General features: G+C 35.6%; 1 protein-coding gene across 1 annotated transcript; it reads right to left on the bottom strand.

Annotated features, from left to right (window-relative positions):
* Positions 1-605: 605 nt before the first annotated feature.
* LOC137401014 (radial spoke head protein 4 homolog A-like) lies at positions 606-15,893 on the bottom strand. Its single transcript, XM_068087356.1, has 9 exons — positions 15,785-15,893; positions 14,604-14,790; positions 12,908-13,092; positions 12,154-12,244; positions 7,056-7,227; positions 6,149-6,314; positions 5,023-5,206; positions 2,483-2,739; positions 606-1,636 (listed from the first exon to the last, which is right to left on the bottom strand). The coding sequence occupies exons 1-9, from the start codon at positions 15,883-15,885 to the stop codon at positions 1,423-1,425; spliced, it is 1,557 nt and encodes a 518-aa protein (XP_067943457.1). The 5' UTR covers positions 15,886-15,893; the 3' UTR covers positions 606-1,422.
* Between the last annotated feature and the right edge of the window lie 650 nt (positions 15,894-16,543).

Here is a 16,543-nt window from a genome sequence, read left to right as displayed (position 1 = left end):
GTCAGTGGTCTAAAATAATGTAACAAAGGCAACAAGAGGTTCTTGGAGTTGTCATTTCCTTGACCGTCAGAGTAATGATCTTACCCACCGCTGTTACTCCATTTATGTTATACTCAGTCACATAATAATAACCTACAAACTAATCTGGCTCATGTTTGCCTCTTAATTTTGCATGAAAAGTTAAGGTTAATAATAGAGTTTATAATAGTTATAAACATTACATAAATTGTAATATTATATATTATGCATATAATATTATATTGTTATAATATATAATAGTTTATAACAGGTTTATAAATATGAAGTAATTTTTTTCTGGTGGCATAAATTACAGAATTTAGTATAATATTGGAAAGTGTTGGTTCATAAACACTCCACTTCATATTCAAAGAGTCGTGCATGTTCACTCAGCTAGTGACATTTCTCGTATTACTGCGGTTGAAATATTGTTTATGATTTGAATGTTGTTTTACTGCTCTTATAGTACATTCTTTATCTTATTGTAGTATGTCTGTTGTTTTAATTATTACTGCTGCCATAAATGTAATTCAAACAAAAAATTGTCTGACCAATCACGGCTGGCTAAAGGATCAAAGACTTATTAATGAATTCGTAATAAAATTGTTTTTTATTCCAAAAAAACACAAAAAGTAATGAAACAATATTATACTTCAATGTTTGATGAGCAAAAACTACACATCAATGTCTAAAGCTGCCCGTTTTCCAGCAATACTTCACAATATGTGTAGACCCAAAATCTATCTTAGCTCTAAAAAGTTTTATGAGCTGATGATCTCTGGAGAACTGACTGACCAATTGGTCTTGTTTTTGGTCTTGATCAATCTTTATATCTGTTGTGTCAACTTATTTGCTCCACGAGCTAGTAGAAACAGATTTTAGGAACTAGCTGCGCTTTAATAATAAATTACACAAAATATTAGTACATTTTATTAGAAAATATCGCTATTTTTCTATCATTTGTGATTGTTTTTAATTTTTGAGGTGATCTGACTGCCAGGATGTTTCAAGATTAAAATTGATAAAAGTTGTTCGCAATTGAAACGCTCAGATCAAGTAAAAGTGTGATAATGATGCCTATAGTTGCAAACAAACCAACCGAATAGAGACGTGTAACACTGCAACTTGAATGCAATAGCCGATATCGACTATCGAAATGATGTCAACTAATGAGGTGATTTCGCCTGTATTTTTTTCTGAGTATTTTGAACATTTTTTGAGTGTTTTAACTGCGATCAAGTTTTGTCGATTTGAATTTTGAAACAACCTGGCAGTCAGATCACCTCAAACATGTAAAACAATCGCAAATGATAAAAAATACCGGAATTTCTAATTAAATTTGCTTATAGTTTGTGTGGGTTCTTTAAAAGTTTCTTCACTTAATTTGGTTGAGTGGTATTATAGCTAATCGTCCTCATCTTGGTCGTGCTCCCCCATCTCCTCGGCTTCGTGCTCCTCCGCCTTTAAGTCTGCCACAGCCTTCTCCTCTTCTGTTGAAGGGTCTTCTATTTCTGTAACCTCAGTCCCACTTTCATACTCCTGCATCGGGGGCTCCACGGCTGCCGGACTGAATTCGGAGTATTTATGACCCCAGCCAATGTAGAGATTCTCAAAATTTCTGAGTGAGAAAAAACCAGAAATAAATTGTTTTGCTTCAAACAAAATAAAAGTTTACTACTCTGAACTAAGAAATGCAGTTCTTGTAGTTAAAAATTATTAATTTTCTGTTAAAACTATTCATGCGAAGGTCTTAAAAATGGCACCTTAATGATCACTTTTTTGTATTGATAGACAAAACAACATTATTTAAATTAATTGAACAATTGGTTTTACACATTTTTCGAAGTCATAAACGGAAAATTTAGGTGAAATCTCCAAATCTTTGCTATATATATAATTTGTCTATCCATCTTACTGAAGCAACAGTCGCAGGCTGAAAAAAATACTGCATGCAGATACTGTACATATTTCCTGTGCTTTCTCAGCACACCTGGTGATCACTCAGAAATTATAATACACTATTATTCATTTAAAGACTTTTAATTAACCTTTTCTTATTATACCTGTTTATGACTTGTTTAAAAATCAACATTTACGATTCAGTACACTTTCGCTTTTCATGTAAGCCATTATGAAATTAGTTTATTGTTAGGCTACATGTATTTTATTTTATATAGGCATACATATCAACAATATTGTGTTAACAATTAATAATTATGTTACACACTGGCGGTCTAATGCGCCATAAAAGATGATAACTATGGGCTCCATAGATGAAAATAACTATGGGCTCCACTTTTTTTCATGCAGCAAGGTGGTCGAGTGGTGCAGATAGTAGCCAACTTGTATTCAAAACAGAATATACGAGTTCGATTTCTGGGTCTGGCAAACTTTTTCTAACGCTCTTAGTGTGGCTTCGAATAGACGGACTAACACGGCTCTTATTATTGTAACTGTTACATACTTGGCATGAGCAAAGGCATAAGCTCCTGGCCAGAGGTTACTCTTCAGCACTGCTATGGCGTATTGAGGAATTATGTTGGTAGAAGGTTTAGCTGTCCATGGAGGCATGCCGTCTATCTCAGCATCCTCACTCAGTGGTGTGAGTAGTGGTGGTCCCACTTCAGGTTCTGGTTCATCCATTTGTTCCTCCTTCGCTTCATCGTCATCACTTTCCTCCTCTTCTGTCTCTCCCACGGGATTCCACCACACACATCGACCCTGACCAAAAGATTTTTATGCGTAAAGCTTTAAAGGTTGGCGTGCAACAAAATTCACATTACAGTTATTTGGTATCAAAATATTCACCATGTCTTACTCTGTTGTGTTGTAGGTGCCAAATATGTGGAAATGTGATTACAAGCTCTTAAAAGCTCAAAAACGAAAAGCAGCCGTAGATTGGAATCTCTTTATTTCTCTGACGTATATAGTCATTACATTTGGTTATTGTTTTGTCACGTGATGTTCTCACCTGAATTAGAAGGCCAATAAAAAGCTCATTGTAAAACTTATCGTAGCACTAGTTTATGACAAACACTTCGGGTTTTACCGTAGACTCCGTATCAAATATAGATGCTCGCTACTTTACAGTTTTGTTTCGGCTTGATCTAATCGTCAAGTCGTAATCTGATCATGTGACCCAATACTTCGCAAATAATTTCTGCAGCACTTTTCGATTATCACAGGTGACCAACAGGCTCGTCATGACTATCAGACAATGATATGTACTCCTTCGAGCTAAGATTAAAAAATTAAATGAATTTTTACGGTAAGTAATAAGATATCAGTGCTAAAAGTGACAGCATTACAATGATGATAAAATAGACGCGTAAGAACAATAGACATGGTTCTATTGAATGCGTGAAGTATATTTGTGAAAATATTTCGACAAATGAGGTTGCATGAAAGTGTAAACAGAAACCATATTGTAACAACTACGTCCCATTTGAGCTGTTTTGGAAAGAGAATCCAAACTACGACGGTCTCGTGTGGCTGCGATTAACTGTTTGTTTTTGAACTTTTAAGAGCTTGTAATCACATTTCCACATATTTTGCACCTACAACACAACAGAATCTTTTGATACCAAATAACTGTAATGTGAATTTTGTTGCAAGTCAACCTTTAACAAATTGCAGTAACATATGCGGTAAAGGTGAAGGCCGGATGGCTACACTGGTGCGGTACGGATGGGCTCATTATCCACTTCCAAGATTACTAGAATGAGGCCCAACATGTTGATGGTTGTTCAAAATACTTTTGAACTTTTCACACCTCAGTGGCTAATTTTATTAGCGCCAAGCATTTTATTGGACAATTTTTTCGTGAGTAATTGAAACATTTGCTCTTGTTAATAGTTTTGGATACTTATACCAGAACTGATAAGTCGTGATGTTAGACAACATTTTTTGATAAGCATAATAGCTTCATTGCTAAATTTAGCTAATCTATTGTCGTATTGATTAACCTATCATCTGAAAAGTTTTTTGGGGCCAATTAAGATGGAATAACTTGAAAAATACTTTTCAACATATAACTTCATTCATAACTAAAAAGCGATTTTGTATAAAAAATTATCAGCATGTGTGGTTGGTCAGTAGAGTCTGGAAAGCATCAGTCTATATATGCAGTTTTAAATAAATTCATATCATTGCTCTACGCAGTGATACGGTTGAAGAGGGCAAACAAGTCACCGAGTGTACAATAATGTAATATACCTGTGAATGGGTCAGCTACAGCAGAGTGTACAATAATGTAATATACCTTTAATTGGTCAGCTACAACAGAGTGTACAATAATGTAATATACCTGTAAATGGGTCAGCTACAACAGAGTGTACAATAATGTAATATACCTGTGAATGGGGCAGCTACAACAGAGTGTACAATAATGTAATATACCTTTAAATGGGTCAGCTACAAAGTATATACCGGTAGTAGTTCAAATGTTGGAATGTTGCAGTGCGATACAAAACTATTTGAAAATAACTAAAGCTTTTATAGTTACATTTTTACTTTTTTATATCTATTTTTATATGTATTTTTAGACCTCTGGCTTTAGCTGACACTGTATTATTTAGCAGGATCACCTTGTGAAACCGGTGTGACTTTCAGAGGCTCACCCATAAACGCGGTATTATTCCGTGGGGCAAACAATTCCATTTTGGGAATATATCAAGTGTTGTAATTTTGATGAGATACTCAAGGTGAAAACAAGCAGAAGAAACTAATAGCTGAAGTCTGTAGGACCTTTGAAGCTCACATGCTACATTTAAAGCATGAGTGTAGTACTGGACAGTGTATACTGTTTACTCAATGTTGCTTTTCAAACATTAGAGTGAAGGCAACTCCTGTTTCAAAAGCATGGGCACTTACCAGCAAAACAAGACATGCGATACCTAATGATGTTAAGTAAGATGATTTTTTTAGAAGTGTAAATAAAGCAAAAATAACGAAAATTAACAGAATAGCCTTGGTACCATAATATCAGTGAACACAAGTAGTTACCTGAGGCAGAATATGCTGCTCATGGTGAACCCAGTTTCCAAGTGAAGGATCACACAGGTTCTTCACTGAGATCTCTTCAAAATCTAAATTCTCTACAAAATTTTCTAGCTGTTCCTCATCGACATCCGACATATCGTCCTCGTTAAACTGGTAAAAGTCAAGGGGTGAGATGTGGGTGCCTGCACTACAACAGGAAGTCAGCGAAGTCAGGCATCAATCATTGAGTTCTATTCCTAAAGCTGGGAACTTTTGCAGGGATAAGATAAAGCTGCATCTCTAATTATTGGAGTATTTGAAGTTAATATGACAAACTAATTGGCCTTCTCATTATATAGTATATCCTCCCAATGCTTTCTTTGGTTTAGCAATCTGATAGATTAAACCACACTACGGTGTGCCAAGCGGGGTTTAACAGCTAGTGCACAATTGAATGGTGCAAGACATGCACTTTAAATACTGATGCAGATTTTTGACATCATCTCTAGGGTTTGTCCTCTCACGCCACTTTGTGCATTACTGCTGAGTCCAAATGAACAGTTGGTTGTCTGGAGATTAAATCAAAATGGTTTATATATATTAACACGAAAAAGTATGCTTTTAAAATGCTTCATTACAGAAAATTTAATTGCTAAGAGTAAGGTTATGTATTTATTGATAAAAGCTTTAGTTGTCATTACACATGCTGATTAATGAACTCCCAATGCTTTAAGAGACCGTGTAAACAAAGTAGTGTAGACAACTCCAAGTTTTAAAAGATCACAATACTTTTCTTAAACTCTGACCAATGTTGAAAAGCAAACATTGTCAAAGTAGCAGAATTCAAAGATCCTTGACTCACGAACACTTTGTGAAAATGCTTTAAATGTATTGTTTAGTGACCCAATTTCAACGAGCCGATAAACAAGCAGCAGTCATTTACGTTTCGCCTTACTGGCATGAGTGATTGCCCAGAAACTCTATAAAAATGTGCAATGTCAAGGTCATTAACATTTATGTCATCTATATGTGCTAAAATGGTTTTACAAAACAACTGTTTTAGACCTGACCTCTGCCTTTAGAACTATGAGAATTTTTAAAGAATCGCTTCAGCTTTTTCTCATATATTACAATGTGCCTTGGTACACACCTGATCCTAGCAATCTGTGCTCGGAGATAGTTGGATTCATTTCCTGGAAAAGGAGGATAACTCACAATATAAGCATCTAATCTGCCTGTAAAGAATTTCTTAATTTGTCGCGCCACTGTTATTTGTTGCGGTGTAACGTTTGGAAGTTTTCTCCATGGCTTCCCGGCTGCAATGAAAATAAGATCATCTATCGCATGTAAACATCCACTGTATTTGGAAAGATGACCACATAGGCTTCCGTGTAAGAACAAGGCTTACCGTACTCGTTCTCAAGCCTAGCTTGCGGACCCACATGTTTAAAACAGAGGGATAGTTTGAGCCGCAATGAAAAGATTGGTTATTGTTTGGAACTCATTCTTGAATTACCCTCAGTTATGCACAGCTGATAAAAGTATTCATAAGCAAATTTGTAAAGATCTTTGTGATAAATTTTTATTATTTAGGACTGAAGCAGAAATGCTTCAGAGAGACATGCAAAAGAGATGAAAAAATATTAAAGCCTCTTGCATCAAGTGCTTTCAAGTAGTTTTGATTATTTTAATCAAGTCAACATAAACTAATTGATAATTTCTGTGTTAGCACATAAATGATTAAAATACTTTTTCTACATATTTTTACATCATTATAATCTCAGTGTTCAGGATTGCATGAAACAAAGTGAAGGGTGCGACAGCAGTCAAGCCTAAAAGATTAATGACTCTGAGTGCTGTTCAACCACAAACTCTTTGAGCTAACTTCTCTTTCATAGCCCAAGGGTTTGGTATTTTTAATATGTAATTATCTGCACCGTTGTAAAATATAATTATTGTTATATTAAAATTTACAGAATGTAATGCATTTGTGTACAGAGTGAATAGATAACTTCCATGTAAAAGTTGTGAAAATTGTAGAAAAATGCCGAGCTTACGGTCATTGCAGACAAAATAGGTTTTCTTGTTAGCCCCAGATTTTGGTTCTTCAGGGGGTGTCAGTTGTGAAGGCTGCCAGGCTGGTTTAGGAACTTCATCAAAATGTTGTGATCCTTCATCCTCTGTTTCGCTGCCATCACTTGCCTCCTCTTCCTGTTGTTCTGCTTCACCCTGTGATCACATCAAAGCTGGTCATGAACACTATGATCACACTAATGTCTGCTGCATATGTACCTTGTGATCACACTAATATCTGCTGTGTATGTACCTTGTGATCACACTAATGTCTGCTGCGTATGTACCTTGTGATCACACTAATGTCTGCTGCGTATTTACCTTGTGATCACACTAATATCTGCTGCGTATGTACCTTGTGATCACACTAATATCTGCTATCATACACAGCTTGTGATCATACTGATGGTTGCTATATACTTTTTGATCCCACAATCATCTGCTGAATAGCTGAGTTGGTAGAAAAGAATGATACAAAAACAAAGATGGCTGCTAATTCAGTGATCCCACTGATAGCGCATATATATAGTTTCTGTAATCACAGAGATAACTGCCATACATCTCGTGATTACAGAGGTAGCATTACAATATAGCATTGTATAGTGTATTAGCTGCAGTTATTTACATGAGTCATATGAATAAAACATTTGGCTGTGTCTTATATTTTATCTTATTATATTCGAAACATTGATTCCGAGTATCAATATTCGGAAGATATTGATATTTCGAATATTAATATGTTCGGCTGACAACCAACAACCTATGCTATACGCATATTACTATGAGCTTGAAGTCTACCACTAGGTCCTACTGCATAAATTATCCTATTTATTATACACTTATTATAAGTGAATACTTGCAGTATGCAGACTTTGAAACTGAAGGGCTGAATTCAATCACGTTGCTGCTCAGCTAAGCGCCGAGGACTTACAGGCTCGTGTAAGTAACAGGCTTTAGTTTAGTTTCAGTTTAAATTATGGATAGTTAATGGGATATTCTGAATATCTTTATTGAAGTGTTTTATATTTATATAATAATATTATATATATTATGCATATGGTTTAATACTCAGGCCTTCTGCTAACTGCACTTTACACTCTAAAATTGGTGAGATGTTTTAAATAATCAAGGTGTTGGAATACCTTAATTATACTCATGTTTTCCAGGTTGACGTTTCCCTCTCGAGTCACTACCGGTCTCCAGCTGACTAGTGCATACACCAAGATAAGTACCATTAACCTATTTAAACAATCTAGTTATTTTCTATATATAGTATATATAGCAGTATATATATAATATAGTATATATACTTTATATTATATATACTGGTAAAATATAGTATATGTATTATATATGATTATCTATCATATATATTATACTATACTATATATAAAATTTATTCATGTAAAACCTTAGATAAAAAACAACTTCATTACTATTAGTTTCATGTCTGTTACGCAGACAATCATCAGATAAAATTGTTTTGGTCCAACTGAGTTATATATAAGGAAGGTGTAATTACTATAACGACTGATAGCTATGTAATTGCATTTCGTAGTGTGTATTTAGCAGAATGTCGGCATGTGGAAGCTAGCTCATTACGCTTGTTGAGTGAGCTCATTTCTGGCTTTGTGAGGATGATATACTTTTCTGATATGCATAGGTTACAACGCTTGGTGGCTGGGTCGTATGGCCTTGCGTGTTGAATGATTTTCCATTTAATCGTATATGGTGTGTTCAGGCCTTTTAGCTGCCAGATGTAGTTACTAAGCTCTGTGGCAGATTGCTTGTCCTGGTGCCTGAAAGATGATATGTGGCCGCTGAATCGTGTCTTAAAGGAATTTTCTGTGAGGCCAATATAACTTTCTGTAGGTTTGCTACCGTCGTCTGCGGTGACTACAGCTTGGTAAATGAGCGACTTGCTAAGACAGTTTCCTTCGAGAGGGCATTCATTTGGTGCGCGACAGTTGCATGTTTTGTTGTTTGCTGGGTGCGTCGAGGCGTTGTTCAAAAGCTTCTTATTGTGATTGTTGATGGTTTGTTTGATGTTAGGCATGCAGCTGTAGCCAATCTTTGTGTTGTTTCTATTAAATAGCTTTCTTAGAGGGTGATTGCTCGGAAAAGATTTATTTAATATTTTGATGAATGTCTGACCGATGTTATTTGCCACGTTTCTGCTATATGGTGGGTTGAACCATGTGATTTTTCTTCGTCGCCTGTGTTGTTTAGTTGGTGTAGTGGTTTCATGGGGTGTGAATTTCAGCTGGTGTGTATATCAGCTGGTGTGTATAATATAGATGTTATTGGGTTTGTTGTACGGTGCTCTATCTCAGCCGAACTCCTCCAATCAGCATTGAAATTTGCATCGAACTACGATAACATTACACCTGAGGACACAGACATCATCATGCACACCAAACAATCAGTGTTATTCAACGGAAATACAACGTGGGGCAAAAAGGGAGAAAACTCCCATTTTGACGTGACAATGGGGAGTTACGACGGAGCAGAAACGTGTGAATTAATTGGCTCATTCTTACTACACGAGATCAGTAAAAAGCACAGCATCAACCTAGGACTGTATAGAGATGACGGTTTAGCAGTAACAAGATCTACACCCCGCCAAGCCGAAAAACTAAAAAAAGACCTCTGCCTTATATTCAAGAAGCACGGACTAAACATCACAGCCGAAACCAACAAAAAAGTGACACACTTCCTAGACGTCACATTCGACCTAACAACTGGGAAATACTCACCGTACAACAAACCCAATAACATCCCGTCATACATCCACACTCAATCCAACCACCCACCCTGCATTATAAAGCAGCTACCTCAAGCAATCAACCACCGACTATCAGCAATCTCATCCGATGCTAGTGAGTTCAACCGAGCAGCACCACCGTACCAGCAGGCATTGGCAACAAGCGGATATACACACCAGCTGAAATTCACACCCCATGAAACCACTACACCAACTAAACAACACAGGCGACGAAGAAAAATCACATGGTTCAACCCACCATATAGCAGAAACGTGGCAAATAACATCGGTCAGACATTCATCAAAATATTAAATAAATCTTTTCCGAGCAATCACCCTCTAAGAAAGCTATTTAATAGAAACAACACAAAGATTGGCTACAGCTGCATGCCTAACATCAAACAAACCATCAACAATCACAATAAGAAGCTTTTGAACAACGCCTCGACGCACCCAGCAAACAACAAAACATGCAACTGTCGCGCACCAAATGAATGCCCTCTCGAAGGAAACTGTCTTAGCAAGTCGCTCATTTACCAAGCTGTAGTCACCGCAGACGACGGTAGCAAACCTACAGAAAGTTATATTGGCCTCACAGAAAATTCCTTTAAGACACGATTCAGCGGCCACATATCATCTTTCAGGCACCAGGACAAGCAATCTGCCACAGAGCTTAGTAACTACATCTGGCAGCTAAAAGGCCTGAACACACCATATACGATTAAATGGAAAATCATTCAACACGCAAGGCCATACGACCCAGCCACCAAGCGTTGTAACCTATGCATATCAGAAAAGTATATCATCCTCACAAAGCCAGAAATGAGCTCACTCAACAAGCGTAATGAGCTAGCTTCCACATGCCGACATTCTGCTAAATACACACTACGAAATGCAATTACATAGCTATCAGTCGTTATAGTAATTACACCTTCCTTATATATAACTCAGTTGGACCAAAACAATTTTATCTGATGATTGTCTGCGTAACAGACATGAAACTAATAGTAATGAAGTTGTTTTTATCTAAGGTTTTACATGGATAAATTTTATATTTAAGCTCTGATCACTCATTGAGCACTATTTGGCAGCTTTAACACACTACTTTGGAATACTATACTATATATAACATATGTATTATATACTAGCGGAGTACTCTATAAACACAAAGCTGTTATAGGTTTCTATATAACAAAAGATTGATCACGAAAAGCTAGGCTATGTATTTATAGATTATTGGGCCCTTTATGGTATATGGCTTATTCAACGTGTCAAGAGCTTCTATCCTGTGAAGACACATGTAAGATTGAGAATATTTACCCAAAATGTATAATCACACCTTTCAAGAAAACAAATGTGTTTACCCATTAGATTACCAAATAACCAAACTAAACGAAGGCCTAAGGTAAACAGATACACGCCGAATAAAAACACTTATTGCTACAAAGTTACTCTGAACATAAAATCAACTGCAGAATCGTCAAATTTCTCCAATGGGTACATTACCGACACCCACATAACTTTTAAAGACTATGTACATGAAAGTGATTAATATATACAATTTAATAGTCTCAGTTATTCTGTTTTTTGAATCTTGATGGAATGAAACTTTTAAAGAAATGCAAACGATTGGATAGACAAGAATTGAAAAGAACTGCATCACCAAATTTTCAACAATTATGTAGATCATCTGAACAAGACGTGCTGTAGAACGTTCTAGACCAGCCAAGGTTCAATGAGTTTCTACAACTCTGTTATATAAAACATTTATCTTGGTCTTAACTTTATTTCACTAGCCATCCGGGTTGTGGTCAATGTAATGCATAATTTAATTCAAGAAAATTTAATTTGTTAATTTAATTTTTAATATAAATGTTTTCCAAGCTGATTTGATAACTCAATACACAATTTAGTTATTACAGAAATTAGATGATTTAATTATTAATGTAAATATTTCAGCAACAATTTGATAATTTAACACATAATTTAATAATATAACTATCAGAAGATTCATTTGTTAAACCAATGTATCAATTTAATTTAGATTGTACCAAAATTAATTTGATCATTGGTGTAATTAATTTTCAAACTAATTTGATAATTTATTGCTTACACAAAAAATAGTTTATTAATTTAGCAGTTAATGCAAGTTTCCAAACCTAAAATTAATTAATTTAATTATTAGTGTAGTTTCAAACAACCAATTAATTATTCATTTACTTTAAATTCTGCCACAACCTTGCCGGCAAATGCCAACAAAAGCAAATCTGGTCGTGTAGTTTACGATGAAATCTATTGATTGACAAACTGAGCCCTACCTCAGATTCTTGTTCCTCCTCCTCCCCATGCCTGAACTCAACCTCTGCTACATAGTAGTTCTGTTCTGTACCTAGAATCTTCCCCCAAAACCTTAAACCAACACCAAATAATAGATATCAACTTTAAAAGCTCTCGTCCTACTAAAAGAAGCAGTCAAAGCAAAGCTCTACTATTTCATTTTGTCAACAAGTTTTAGTAGAAGTTTTAGTTTTAGTAATTTCCATGATAAAGAGAGTGCATTTCATCATCACCTGACATTTTAAAATTTATTAATTATAAAAATTAGATTTTTTTTATCGCACAAAACTGAAGTTTCTTATAACTAAACAGGCTGTTTTTCAATTTGGATTGGAGATATTTAATAAATTATGCAGTTATTATATTCTGTTGATCTTCGGAATAATGTAAAGTCACAAAATATTTTATAAAGCTTTCAAAGTTTTTCGATAAAACTCGGTAACTTTGCTATAAAACCAGACTTTTAGAGACAATGCAGTCTGAAGTTTTATACCAACTATAGCATGCAATAAAAATGGTGAAAAGTTAATTTTCAAGTATCACTTTTTTGATGCTCATCTTGTAGCAATTAAATTCTTTGACAATTCGGTGCCCGCTACAAGCTAAATTATGAGTGAGGCTAGACTTGTCTTTGAGTATTATAGACACTGCATCTAAACCGTTTTACATGTATATCGGAAACTTAACCAGATAGTGTCAACAGACATCTACTAGAAAATAGTCTATGTCTCACACCTGACATGTTCTAGCGGGTGCGTATCCACTAGCTGTTTCAGCGCTAGCCATATTTTGAAAAACTCCTCTCTGTTCATCCCAACTCCAGCCTGCTCAAAATAGTAAGACAACTCCATGATGTTGGGGAGAGGAGTCTCCACTTCATCGTCCTGGCTCAGTTCTGGCTCCTCTTCAACTGTGTTGTTCTACAAAAGATTGGCTAGATTAAGGAACTGTGCATAGATCCAAGTTACTCTTTCATTCACTTATGAATATAAGATTACAATCTATGTACACTCACAAGTGCTAAAGCAAAGATAGATAAATATTGACATTTACAAACAAGTACCACACCTTTTTGTTTACCAAGACAATTCCGTTTTGTTTATTTGTAAGAGAGAGAAATAGCCAGAAAACAAAACCAAAAGAAAGCGAGGAAGAGTGAAGACAAGAAAGAAAGGGAAGAAGAAAAAGATAAGAAAGGAGAAAGAGAGCTGGAGAGAGAAAGAGGGAGTAGGAGTGAGGGGCGGAATGGTCTAGGAGAGATGAGGGGGTGGGAGAGAGAGAGAGAAAGAAGTGAGATGCCCATTTTGCTATCACCAGTAACCTTTTTGAAACTGAACCCTAACCTTTTGCCAAGAGGTCAAGAGCTCTAGACACTAGGCTACTGTTACTCCTTAGCAAATTTACTACATTACTAATTCAGGTAATGGAGTTTTTGACATATCCAGTAATGAGAATTATTTCAAGTCCACTTATATTCATCATGCTGCCTGTCTTGTGCAAAATAACGTACAGTTAGCAGAAATTTGAAAACACCTTATTTATGGCAAACGAACAAGAAGAAAATGATTAAGTATGTGAAAGAACATTTATAAGCCTATTAAATTGCAAACTATTATGTCATTACGCCATGTACATGTATATCAAGCAAGGACAAGAAAAAGGCAAAAGTTGTATTCATGAGTTACTATCATAATTACTGACTGAATTAGCAAAAGAATACCGTCTTAATACCGATTCTAATATGTTCTAAATATATTCTAAATGTTCTTATATTTTAGGTACTAATGGATAGGGAGCTAAGCACAGCCTCTCCAGTATGTTATGAGAACCTCTGCTATCAGTTTTGTGTGCGCATTAACCCTTCTTACTAGATTCTTCTTACTTCTTATTGGATCACTAATTCATTTTCTGTTTAACGTAATATAGTCTCTTATTACCTAATAGGGTAATATAGTGATATATTCCCCCATTAGCTATGGAGACTATGGTTGGAGGAGAAAAGCTACCAATGGCTGGTGATACAACTTTAATGTCAAGCTCATTAATGTAAAAGGTTCATCTCTGTACTGGTTATTCTCAAATTTACGCGAACAGCCTTCAATTAGTTAACACGTTAAAGCCTAGTTTTGCACATAAAAGCAGCTCCACTGATCATATTAACAACTTTCCACCGACTGTTAAAAACCTAGAGCTTCATAATTCTCTTTTACCTAAAAAAAAATTCTAGCTAAAAAAAATGTCAAATGCCATTTAAAGATGAAGATGCAAAAGTTAAAAATTTATTTATAATTTCAAATTGTTTCACCTTGTATAATTTCTCTTGGATCTGACCAAAAGTAATTTCAGTGAATATTTTAGATTGTCGTAAGGTGTATAATTTTTCTTGAATCTGAATGAAAGCAAATTTAGCAAATATTTTAAATTGTCTCACCTTGTATAATTTCTCCTGAATCTGACTAAAAGCAACCTCTGTGGATATGTCCATCTTATCTCTCAAAGTGTCTTCTCCACAAAATGTTTTTCGTTTTACTTCTCGACTGACATCTTCGAATACATCTAAAGCGTCATTGGGCCGCTCACCGAGTACATTGGAGATCACCTTGCTCAAATGTTCATATCTATGTTAAATTAAATAGAAAATAGCTAATAATGATGATTGTTTTCCTTGTGAAGCCAAATGTTGAAAGGTTAAAAAAATCATAAAATCTAAAAATAATTCTGGCTCGTTAGCTCAACTGAATGGTTCTATAAAATTTCAAGATTTTTGCTAGAAAAAGAAATTTTCCAAACATTTCGAATATGACATAATATATATGAAAATATGACATAGAATACATGATGCATTATATCTCTGTATATGAAATCTATATAAAACCTAAATCTAATAAAACCCACTTTATCTTTGTGTGTCGTGCAAGCGATGTGGTTGTGTTGTGCAAGCGATGTGGTGTGTTGTGCAAGCCATGTGGTTGTGTTGTGCAAGCGATGTGGTTGTGTTGCGCAAGCGATGTGGTGTGTTGTGCAAGCGATGTGGTTGTGTTGTGCAAGTGATGTGGTGTGTTGTGCAAGCGATGTGGTTGAGTTGTGCATGCAATGTGGTTGTGTTGTGCAAGCGATGTGGTTGTGTTGTGCAAGTGATGTGGTTGAATTGTGCAAGCGCTGTGGTTGTGTTGTGCAAACGATGTGGTTGTGTTGTGCAAGCGATGTGGTTGTGTTGTGCAAGCGATGTGGTGTGTGACTGTTAGTTCATCTAAATGCTATGCGTTTCCACATTTTTTGCTCAATTCTGTCCAAATTTTACACCCATATGCTTTGTACCTTTTGTCATGTCAACAAAAAGATTTGGTTTTAAAACTCCGTATGGCTGGTGAACCAGACTCTTAAACAGCAACCTGCAGGCTATATTATTGAAAATAAACTTAGTTTTGGGCATTCTTCTAGTTTTATTCTGAACTCGTTGCAAGATAACCAAGAACTACATAGAATCTCATTTTGCTGCTGTGTTAGGAAAGCCTCAGGTAACTACAAGTTCCAAAAGGCAAACCGGTCTGACTCCACAAACTTTTAAGTTACATATATAACTAAAAATGTTGTTAGATAGTATCAACTTACAGACTGCCCCCAGATTTGGAACTTCTGGTGAGTAGGTATGCCTTAGCACTTTGGAACTCCAACTCCTTAGAGCAAGGATCATCAGCTTCAACTTCAGCCATGTTATAGAATAAAAATCGAAACTTACTCTCTCTCCACCTGACGCTATGAATATGTTGTGTGATGTGTTTTGTGTTGTTAGGCAACAGCTTCTTTCATATCTGTGCTTGGATGCCATGTTTGTTTAATGTGGCTTAACTAGTGTTATCTCTAACTCGCGTGGTCAACCTTATCTTGCAGTTATTGCTAAGCTCTAAGGGCCTGTGTATTCGCAATTAACGTTTACCTTTCCAAGCTTTTTAAACATAAAAAATACAGCTGATCTATTTGTGTATTTGCATAATTAGGCTTGAGCCAAAATGACTAATTTTAAAATATATAAAGAAGTTACTGACCAAAAGGCTCTATTGTGTAAGGCAGCTGTTTGAATTTGTAAAGCACCACTTTAAAAAGAGGGCTGACAATTCCAATACTAAATATGCATCTAGCTATAACATAGTATGGTAAAATATGTCAAAAAGACCAAGCAAGACCACCCAACCGTTTTATTTTTAGAAAAATATGTCTATGAGTTGAATAAGAGGGTGCATACACGACGGCTTGTACATATTTTTCTTCCCTGAAATGTACTTAAGCTAGGTTAGGTCTACCATTTTTTGTGGTTTAACTTTTGTCAAACTTTGATAAATGAAGGGAACCTCACATGTAGTGGTTCCACTA

This window comes from Watersipora subatra, chromosome 7 (genome assembly GCF_963576615.1).
Source record: "Watersipora subatra chromosome 7, tzWatSuba1.1, whole genome shotgun sequence".
Classification (NCBI taxonomy): domain Eukaryota; kingdom Metazoa; phylum Bryozoa; class Gymnolaemata; order Cheilostomatida; family Watersiporidae; genus Watersipora; species Watersipora subatra.
Note: the sequence above shows the minus strand (reverse complement) of the source record. Positions and strands in the feature narration are given on the sequence as shown.

Coding starts and splice junctions, on each gene's coding strand:
- LOC137401014 (XM_068087356.1), bottom strand. CDS start 15,885: ATGGCTGAAGTTGAAGCTGATGATCCTTGCTCTAAGGAGTTGGAGTTC. Junction 14,791..15,784: donor TCCAAATCTGGGGGCAGTCT/GTAAGTTGATAC, acceptor AATTTAACATAG/ATATGAACATTTGAGCAAGG. Junction 7,228..12,153: donor AGGAGGAACAAGAATCTGAG/GTAGGGCTCAGT, acceptor ATGTGATCACAG/GGTGAAGCAGAACAACAGGA.